The sequence below is a fragment of the Leucopleurus acutus genome (assembly GCF_964270905.1).
Source record: "Leucopleurus acutus genome assembly, chromosome: 7".
NCBI classification, from domain to species: Eukaryota; Metazoa; Chordata; class Mammalia; order Artiodactyla; family Delphinidae; genus Leucopleurus; species Leucopleurus acutus.
In genome coordinates, this window is record NC_139150.1 from 3607009 (window position 1) to 3617710 (window position 10702).

At 55.7% G+C, this 10702-nt stretch overlaps 1 protein-coding gene across 1 annotated transcript; it reads left to right on the forward strand.

Moving 5' to 3' along the window:
• Nucleotides 1-1934: 1934 nt before the first annotated feature.
• Nucleotides 1935-5501, forward strand: PPP1R26 (protein phosphatase 1 regulatory subunit 26; the record flags this gene model as incomplete). Its single annotated transcript, XM_082842004.1, has 1 exon — nucleotides 1935-5501. One exon carries the CDS (start codon nucleotides 1935-1937, stop codon nucleotides 5499-5501), a length of 3567 nt encoding a protein of 1188 aa, XP_082698130.1.
• Between the last annotated feature and the right edge of the window lie 5201 nt (nucleotides 5502-10702).

Consider the following 10702-nt stretch of genomic DNA (forward strand, 5'->3'; position numbering starts at 1 on the left):
TGGTGCTGTGGGAGGGATCGTGGACTGTTATGGGTGCTCACATCTGAGGACTGATGAATAGCCTCCCATGTTCCCTGCCGTCACCATCCTACAGGATCAGACCGATGGCCCAGGAGAGTTGGGAATTAGTTGTGGTTAACTGTATTTGGCCTCAGGGTAAGTTCTTCCAAAATTGAATTTTGAGCCCTTAATGTGATTTCTTTCCCCCCAAATACTTACCAGCTGTAGTTTCAGCCTCTGAATTAGGTCTCTGATTCTCTTTAATCTTGGCAGTCAAAAGTCCGTTTAAAAAGTGGGCACCAGATGCTACAGCGTAGAGGTGGGGGGACGAAGAGCCAATCCCTGAACCATTCTGCAAACGTCACGCCGAACCTGGACTTGAAGAGAATCGCAGGTAAAGGCAGCAAATTCTTTTACATTGTAGAGTCTCACTTTCTGAGCATAAGTAGTAATAGCAGAGGACTTCCTTCTGAATTGGTCATGCCCTCTGGTTAATTGCTGGTCCCACCTGTTTGGGCACATCTGTGCCTAGGTGGCTGGGCTAGGCTTTCCTGGAAAGGACCGTGGTGTGTAAACACAGGATTCTGTGCTCGTCAGGAAGGAAGCTCCTGGGGGAGAAGGATCTGCATGGGAAGCAAAGCAAACACACAGGCCGCTTCCGGCCACCCCCCAAGGCCCTAGGGTGGTGACCGCCTTGCCCGGCACTGTTTGGAGTTGGAACTCGATTTCCCTGTTTCCACAAGCACTGCCAAGCTCTCCTCTTGCATCTCGGCTACTTTGCATTCCAGTTTGCAGGGGATCGGGAGAGGTCAGAGAAACATGTTAAGAGCTGACAGTTATATGATGTATTTTGCGTCTCTCTAATCGGCTGTGTACAGCCTGCGTTATGTTCCCCTCCCCGGCGGTGGTCCCAGACCTGTAGTGTAAAGGCTGTTGGGAGCAGCTCTTCAAAGTGTCCCCAAGACTATCCCAGTGGTTCTGCCGACCCAGCCGCATTTGGTCTGAGATACAAAAGCTGTGGAGAAACCACACAGCGTGAAAAGGGGCGCCTTACTGTGTTCGGGGCAACTTCTATATTAATTACCTAAAAATAATCATACGGTCCCGTGAGACGATCTGGCAAATATACATTCGACGTTTTAAAATAAAGAGGCTTTGGGCTTCCCTGGTGGCGCAGTGGTTGGGAGTCTGCCTGCCGATGCAGGGGACACGGGTTCGTGCCCCGGTCCGGGAGGATCCCACATGCCGCGGAGCGGCTGGGCCCGTGAGCCATGACCGCTGAGCCTGCGCGTCCGGAGCCTGTGCTCCGCAGCGGGAGAGGCCACAACAGTGGGAGGCCCACATACCGCAAAAAAAAATAATAATAATAAATAAATAAATAAAATAAAGAGGCTTTGGTATAAGTGCCTCTTTAAAGTTGTTTAGGGAGATAAATGTTTAAATGCTCCCATTGAGTAACTTCTCATTTCAGGAGCTGCTGATTCGCGTCAAGGTTGGACCTACCCACGACGTCTCACTGAACCTGGATTCATAGTAGTTGTTCTTTTCCACCTGCAGAGGAGCACTGAGTCTTTATCTCATTGGCACCTCCTGACAACTTTTGGAGGTAAATAAAACCTCTGTTCCCGTCCCGGAGAAGATGGACGGAGGGACGGGGAAAGGACACTCGTGTGAGCTTCCGCGAGCTCGCTGCGGGTGGCTCGGAAGCGTTTTCTCATGAAGCTTCGTGGCCGCCTTGCGTCTACAGCCAAGGGAGATGCGACCCGGGAGGCGTGAGTGACTTGCCCTGGGACCCGCGGCCGGCTGGACCCTCACCAGGCCCACCGCTTCTCCGTGACGTGACCTAGGGCGCCATCCCGGCGTGCCTTCTCCTCCAGGATGTGAAGCAGGCAGAGAAGCAAAGTGCCGCCTCTCTGCGCGTCCCGTCGGCTAGGATGTATCTCATGAATGCGCCTCCTGTGCTCGCCCTGCCGTCCAAATGGGAGGCCTTTGGCCCACCCGGGAGCTGTAGGTTTCCCGGATGCTTCTCGGAGCCGAAGGAGGGCGTCCCGAGAGCGGCGGTGAGCGCCAAGGTGCAGGCGGTCATCAGCACGCTTCAGGGGGACGGGGCCGCCCTGGGCATGAGTGGCGAGCATGGCCGGCAGAGAAGCCAGAGAGCGGAGAGGGGCCGTGGCACCAGGCTGGCTACCAGCCCCACCTTTGCCGCCTGTGGTCTTGCTGTTGGTTTTGACCCCAAGGGGGAGGAGGAGGCCGCGGCCCTTGGCCCCCTGGTGCTGGATTCGGACAGTGATGATTCCGTGGACCGCGACATTGAGGAAGCCATCCAGGAGTACCTGAAGGCCAAGAGCGGTGCCGCCCGGCCTCCCGCAGCCAGTCGATGCAAACCAGAGCTGCCTCCGAGCGGCACCCTGACCGCCCTGTGCCCCCCAGACCTTGCAGCTGGCCCCACTGGTGTCCCCGGCAGCCACAGGGGAGTCGGCCAGGACCAGGGCTCTGCCTCGCCGCTCAGCGTGAGCAGTGAGGACTCCTTCGAACAGAGCATCCGGGCAGAGATCGAACAGTTCCTAAGTGAGAAGAGGCAGCACGAAACCCAAAAATGCGACGTTCCTGCAGACAAAAAACCAGACCCCGCTGACAGCTTGGCCCAGTCGGCGTCTAGATCCAGCAGAGAGCCGACGGGCAAGGCGTACCAGCAGGAGCTGGCGGGCGCCTGTAAGGAGTTCACCTTCCGGAAGCCTCCCAGGTCCACAAAGGCTGGCGCGCTGCCCAGAGGCCCCAGGTGCAAGGTCACCGTTGAGCCCGCCGCGGCTGCGGGCCGCCCTGCAGAAGCAGCCCCTGGTAAAGTCGGGGTCAGGAGGGGCACCGGCTCAGGGAAGAGGGGAAGGCGAGCCAGGAGCGCGGCCCTGGTGCCTGAGGCGGCCGACTCAAGCAGCGATGATGGCATCGAGGAGGCCATCCAGCTGTACCAGCTGGAGAAGAGGAAGGAGGCAGGTGGCGAGCCGCCGCAAAGGGCCCTGCCCGCGGAGGAGAAGGGCCCCGGGCCCCCTGCACACGGCACGGGCCTCTGCACCAAGAGCACCTGGCTCGAAGGCCACGGGAAGACCCCGGGCAAGAAGAAGCCGGTGGCCACCAAGGCCGCGGACTTCAGCCCGGGTGGCCTGGACCCCGACCACCCCTCCAGGCCTCCCAGGGAAACCGTGGCTCCTGCACCTCCAGGAAGTACAGCTGCCGAAAGCAAGTCTGTGGACGGGTCCCCGTGCCGCGCAGACACATCCGCGGAGCTGATGTGCGCTGAAGCGATCCTGGACATTTCCAAAACGATCCTGCCGGGTCCCCTGGAGGGCGGCACCAGATCCCCGCCCACCAGCCCACTCCTGTATCCCCACGACGTGCCTTCCTGCTCCGACGGTGACAGCAGCTCTGTGGACAGCGACGACAGCATCGAACAGGAAATCCGGACGTTCTTGGCTCTGAAGGCGCAGTCAGGGGGGCTGCTGCCCAGGACGGAGACGTGCCCGCCACCGGCACACAGCCCGCTGCTGCCGTCCGGCCTCAGCGCCTCGGCCTCCAAAACGCCGGACCTGTCACTGAGCTGCAAGAGGAAACGCGGAGCAGGCAGCACCGCCGTGCGGCCGTGCACGCCCAAGAGGACCAGAGACACGGCCGAGGCGCAGGAGGGCGCCCGGGACGCCGACCGCAGCCAGGGGAGAGTGCAACCCAGCCAGGGGAAAGCCAGCGAGGCCCCGGGAAGGGAGGGTGAGACCTGGGGCCAGCCTCTCCCCTGCAGGACGGGCGTGCTGGGTGATGAGCACGGGGCCTCAGTCACACAGGGTACCATGTTGCCAGGCCCCGGGAAGGCGGCCGAGGCGAGGCGCGTGGATGAGAAGGAGAGCTCCGAGGACAAGAGCAGCTCGCTGGACAGTGACGAGGACCTGGACACGGCCATCAAGGACCTGCTGCGGTCCAAGCGGAGGCTCCGGAAGAGGTGCAAGGACCCCAGAGCCGGCTGCAAGAAGAGGGTCAGGTTCAGCACCACGGAGACGCAGTTCCTGGATAAAGTAGGGGGCTTCCCGAAAGACTGGAAAGACCGAAGCCCACATCTGCTGAAAAGCTGCCTCTCAAAGTCCAGAAAAGAGAGCCCGGGGAGACCCTCGCACGTCCTCTGCCGAGAAGCGGTGAGAGCAAAGCCAGACGGCGTGGCAGCCGAGGACGCGCCCCCGGCTCCCCGGTCCAGGGGCCAAGCCGCAGGAAGGAGCCTGTTCTCTGGTGAATCGGAAGCCCGTGAACTTCATGGTCCGGCCCCAAGCCCCAGTTCCCTGTCTGATGACAGCAGCTCTGTAGACAGCGATGACAGCATTGAACTGGAGATTAGGAAGTTTTTGGCCGAAAAGGCCAAGGAGTCCGTGAGCGGATCAGAAATTCAAGGAGGGGGCCCCACCGCTCTCGGGACGGGGAATGGAGGCAAACCGGAGCTGCCGTGCCGGAAAGTGCTACCTCCCGGCCCAGCCCTTCAGCCTGGCATGTGCACCCGGAGCCAGAGGTGCAGGGGGCCCTTGCAGCCGGCCGAGGGACCGAGGGGCCCGGGTAGAGCCTTCGCGCCGGCCGGGAGGAGCAGCCCCCGCGCCGAGCAGGCCTGCAGCCCTGCAGCCCTGGCCAGATGCGAACTGGTGCCGTCCAGGAGCGTCAGCGGGACCGCGTCTGCCAAAGGGTCACCAGCCAGTAGGAGAACCGCCTATGCGCCCAAAGATAAGAGCCCGAGGGGGGCCGAGGCTGCCGCAGGGGAAAGCGCAGTGGCTCAGCTCCCGAGCTGCATGGAGGCTGGCGCTCGGGCAGAGAGCCGGAGCTCACTGGCACGGACCCCAGGCGCCGAGCGAGAGGGGAGGCCCCGGGCCGGCCTCGCCCTGCCCTGGACTGACTTCTCCCCCCAGAGCCGGTTGCAGAGCACCTGGGCACTGAGCACGAAAGGCAGGGATGCGGCGGCGTGGAAAGGGGGCCTCAGGGGCCAGAGAGAGAAGCGGCTGGAGGGCCAGGCCCGGGGCTCGCCCAGCCTCGCCATGGACCCCAAGAGAGGCCTGCCTTTTGCCGGCTTCTCACCACTGCTCTCCACGCAGCTGTTTCACTTCGGGAAGAGTGTCTCCTGGGGGGGGAAGCAGGCCAGCCTCTTCAGTCCCCCCCTGAGCCTGCCTCTGCAGGGCGCATCCTTCTCGGCCTTCCGAGAGACCCAGGCTGGCCACGGCCCAGTGTTCGGAAGCTCACACTTGCTGGTGAAGCAGGAGGGTGGCCGCTGGCCGCCCAAGAAGTCCCAGGCAGGGCTCAGTCTGCCCGACAGGAGGAACTCGGGGCCGGAGGAGAGCATCTTAGACCTGCGGTACAGGCGGAGGGGGGTGGACAGAGACGATGAAGACCAAGAGGTCCTGGGCAGTGATGCCAGCGAGTTCAGCGATGCGTCTGTGGAGGAGGGCGGCAGCCTCTTGGCCAAGGGCCCCGTCCTCCAGCTGTGAGCACGCTCCTGGCCGCGGCAAGTGTGGGCGAAGCATGTGTGTGCCCGTCCCCACATGTCACACACTCCTGATGAAAGGGCGGAGCCCCGGAGGCCCCTGTACAGCCCGTATATATGTACACTAACGCGAAAGGATGTTTTTATTTAACAGATGTGTCCTGGTAAATATAATTTTTGTAGGCTTTTTGTAAACTATTTAAAGTGCTGTAAAAAATATTTTTGGGGAATACCACCGTCGGATTTTGTAGGGCGTCCCTCGGGGCAGCTTTCCGTGGTCTCCGCACTAGTCTTGGATCAGCAAACACTTGGTTCTGACTGTCCCTGCACTTGGGGTTGAGCGCTGGTGGCCATGGCCAGTCGTGGCCACAGTTCGGGCCCGAGGAAGGCAGCAGCTGGTGCCCCGCCTGAGACGTGCCAGAGCGCCCCAGCGGTCTTGGTTGGGACACCCCTGGACGGCACTTCTTATGTAAAAGAGGCCCGAGCATGTCTTCAATTGGAAAAGCGTTTCAAAGCACAATGGCCAGCGAGCACACCGGCCATGCCAGTTGCACGTAGGAGTCCTGAGTGAGATCTCAGGGCCGGTCACCAGTTCACACCTGAAGCCTGTGTTGTTTAACGTCCAGTCCTGTTCAATCATGACATGATGCTACCGGCTCAATAAACCTATTTTTATACAGGAGCTGCCATCCTTCGTTTTTAGTCACAGCTCTAAAAAGGTACCAGGCAGCCCGTGTGTCTTAAATGCCCTTGTCCTGATCTGGGCAAAGCAAAGAGGCAGCGGCTGCTTCATGGGTTCTGGTGCCCGGAGTCCTGAGGACCGAGGACAAAGCCCACCGCCCTCCAGGAACTGGGCTCGCTGGGACTGTGCTCCACCAGCAGGGGCGTGCCCGTGCTCTCGGTGTGTTTGAGTGGCGGTGCCACGCACACAGGGAAGAGCGTGGCATCCTATACCTTGTGCTCTGAGGCTGCTGCGGTGCCCACAGCTACAGAAGAGGCAGGTGGGAACCTGCACATGTGAGGCTGAGCGCTGACGTTTACCCGCGATCGTCCAGCAGACTGATCGGCTGCCGCAATTGTGACAACTCATCAGTAGCTGCAGTGGGCCTGGAGCAAGGTTTAATTTGCAGCTGAAGTTGTTATTCTGATGTGCAAGTGAATTTTCTACATGTTGTGCCCCCCTAGGTCTTAGCAGGAATTCACTTCTGTACCCAAATGGGGACGTGTGCCAGCACCCACAGTCAGTGTCCGCTGGGTCAGATGCTGTGACGAGCAGGCCCTGTGGACTCCGTGACCGTCCGGTGCCTACGCGCTGTGCATCCGATATTTCCGTTGTCGAATATTCATTCACTTAAGTGCTTCCCAGAAAAACAATTAATTAATCCATGCTTTAAATTTCATTTAATTTTGAAGGAGTGCTTTTAACACTTGAAAACAAAAATCAACTTGTTTTGTATATAAGAACTGGATTTTTTGTTTTTGTTTTTTTTTATGCTAATAAATCAGGCACTGCTCACAAATCAGTTGATGTAGTCTGTCCTGTGCAGAGTGGCCTTTGCAGGATGTTGACGTGAGAACCCAATGTCTAGGACCTGCCAGTGTTCTTCTGTGCCATCGTGCATTTAGTCCTGAGCACCTCTCTGCTCCTGCGGCCCATCCCAGTCTGCCCCAGACCCTTTGCACCTTCCTCTCCCCCTGCCTCCCTCACCCCAGTCTGTGTGCTTACTTGGCAGTGCGGGCCATGCCTGGCTTTCACAAACTGGACGTAAACGTGATCGTGCGGGCCCATCCCTGGATTGCCAACAAGCCAGGCTGCGTGAAAGAGTTTTGCTTTCCCTCTCTCCAGCATCCTAGGTCAACTCTGGCACACACTGGGGCCAAGGTCCGAGGTCCCCCTGCACCCTGTCTGCAAAGGGGGCTGCAGTGGGGGGCAGACGGGAGCACTGTCCCTCAGTGATGGCTGTCTATACGTTTGCAGCCCTGGTACAGCTCCTCCGATGATCCGGGCCCGACCCTGCATCCCTGCATCACAGCATCCCCGGAGCTGCTGCATGAGATGGCACATGTGCCCGCACTTGTAGGAAGAGTCTCGGCAAGGATGTTACCAAATCAAGCTGTAATTACTCAGACCTACAGATAAGTCCGAACCAAAGAGCCCCTCTTGCTTCCCAATGGGGAGGGGGTGGGCGTCTATGTACCTGGGGCCACAGGTTCATTTCACCTAATGCAAAGAAGGGGGAGAGACCCGGTTTTTTTAATTTGTTTTTTGGGGGGATTTTTTTTGCTGTATGTGGGCCTCTCAGTGTTGTGGCCTCTCCCGTTGTGGAGCACAGACTCCGGACGCGCAGGCTCAGCCGCTCCGCGGCATGTGGGATCCTCCCGGACCGGGACACGAACCTGTGTCCCCTGCATCGGCAGGCGGACTCTCAACCACTGTGCCACCAGGGAAGCCCCAAGAGACCCGGTTTTTGAGGTGTCTAATGCTCTGGGTTAGGTCATCCTGGGGTCACTGTGTCGCTGCAGGAACTGCCCCCTTTTCTGGAAAGAATGGGCCCGTTTCAGAAGTCCCAGCAGAATAGGATGGGAGTGGGAAGTCCTGGAGGTTAGTGTTCAGTGTTCACCACCCACGTCTCCGCATCAAGGAGAGGGTCTTCCTAAAGAGAAGAGTCATGGACTTCCCTGGTGGTGCAGTGGCTAAGAATCCACCTGCCAATGCAGTGGACACAGGTTCGAGCCCTGGCCCTGGAAGATCCCACATGCTGCGGAGCAGCTAGGCCCATGCGCCATAACTACTGAGCCCACGCGCTGCAACTACTGAAGCCCGCGTGCTCTAGGGCCCGTGCTCCTCAACAAGAGAAGCCACTGCAATGAGAAGCCTGCGCACCGCAATGAAGAGTAACCCCTGCTTGCCACAACTAGAGAAAGCCCACACGCAGCAACGAAGATCCAATGCAGCCAAAAATAAATAAAATTTTAAGAAATCGCAAAGTGTTGCTCTGAACTTTCTCTTTTGCTCAGAATCCGAGTTATCAACAGGTTTTCCCAAGCTGTGACACACTCGCAGTGGGAAACCAGGCCCTCAACTGAAATACTAGCACTTTATCTGCTCATATAAAAAGTATTACCACCTTGATCCTCCTCTCTCCTTGAAATTAATTTAAGGGCCTGTGTAGAGGGGACGGGGAGGGGGAAATATTATATTATTTGCAGAAGCTTTGAGATTTCTGGTGTTTTGTGTGCTGAACAGAGGGATTTTTTTTTCCCAGTGTCAACACATTTTACTAGGTATTTGAAACCATTTATTCTAATTGACTGTAAATAAAAGATTAAATATCACTGAAGAAAAATAGACAAATGAAAATATACTTTTAGAGTAAGAAGTTACTGGTTTTAAGCCAACTCAGCAGCTAAATTAAGTGATTAGTAAAGTGCTGTGAAACTTCGTCAATGTTTCATTTCAGAGTGGAATAGAGGCCATCTAAAGAAAAGACCTACTCGTGGATGGGGAAAGAGTTTCTCTGGAATTGCTGTGCAGTTTATTTAATAACCTGTGGAAACTGGTTTTTGTTAACCTCTTTGGATCGCCTTTCCTGTAATTGTTCTGATTGGATTTAAGATTTCAAAAGAACTCAGTACAAAGGTCAGAAGAATGATGGGTGTCATTTTCTTCCCATTCTGTGTGCTATAATGCTGAACAGAAGGCATGTTCTTGTAATTTAGGGTTAGACCTGTCAATCTAAACTCTTTTATTTTTCCCTCACACATGAAGATTCCAGTTTGAAAATAGGTTAAAAAGATAAATTTCATGATAATCGCTGGAGTTCGTATATGACTCGTGCAAACAGGTAGGAAGTTAGGGTGTGTCTATGGGGTCAGATTCTGATGACCTGGCCCCTCCCAGGACCCCCCAAGGCGGGTTCAAGCCCAGGACCTGCTGCAGGGCACCCCCTCTGGACCCTAATTTTCCCATCCATAGATGGAGGTACAGCAAGACCTGCCCCAGGCGTGAGCATCAGATGAGGTGACACTGTCAAAGCTCTTCGGAAACCATGAAAACAGACAAGTGGAGGGGAGCATGGCACCTCGCGGGGGCCCAGGCGCCAGGAGCATGTGGGAATTGGGAGCCTGAGCCGGAGATGGTGGGTGAGTTTTCAGGAAGACAGGCATGTACGTTATACCAGAGGTACTTCGGTTGTCTGTCTTTCCAGACATTTATTCTACGTACAGAGTCTAACGTTCCATTAACTCATTAGCAACTGATACAGAAATATTGGTTATTGGCTATGACAATTAAAGTACATCAGTGCCTGATTTTGATGCCAGGATTAACTTCGTAAAGCTCACTGGCGTGCTTGGCATGTTTTGTTTGTGGATGTCAGCTCGACTGACCGTCCCAGCCCGGGCTCTGACCTACACACGCTGCCCTGTTCCGGGAGTGCAGGTGCTCACCGGGTCTAGCTTGGAGGGGAAACCGTCACTTTGCCTGACGGCTGCATCCTCCCCTAGATCCCCTGCGCTTCCCAGCCAGCTTCAGAGGCAGGGATTTGTCCTTTTCAGTGAGTTTAGAAACTGGATTGATCAGCTGTTCTTTTTCTTTTTTTATTTCAACAGAGGAGAAATACAGAAACATTCTGAGGATTTTGGTATTTTTAATGAAAGGTTGTTTTTAAAAAAAGGCATTTTCAGTGTGATGCCTGGAGTCTGTGCTAGTTTTCCAGCTAAGGAGAAGGATATGACATAGACCCTGGCTCCAGACGCAGCTTTGTACCTTTTCTATTCAAATAATAGATTGATTTTCTCTGGAAACCATTTCCACCCCAAACTGAACGTTAAGAATGTTGCTGAAATGTTTACTTTTGTGTAATAATAAGTCTTTAATGAAGAAATAACCGGTGATGGTATTTCATTTCCTCCCCAATTCATATGTGAGTAAAACGTCTTTGGGTAAAAACCTTTGTAAGGAAGGTAGCGACGGTGGTCTGTAACAATGATTTCTTCTGTCTGGTTCCAACACCTTCCGGATTTCCTGTGATGAGCTGTCATAAAGGAAGGTGGGAGGAATCTATGTCTGGAAGATATATATTGTCGTAGAAAATGTTTTCTTATTGAGGACCCTCTACATCATAGTAAACATTGATTGAGAACTAACTACATGGAAAGAGAAATCCACTTCATGTAGTTATTACCCCTACCTGAGAAAAACAT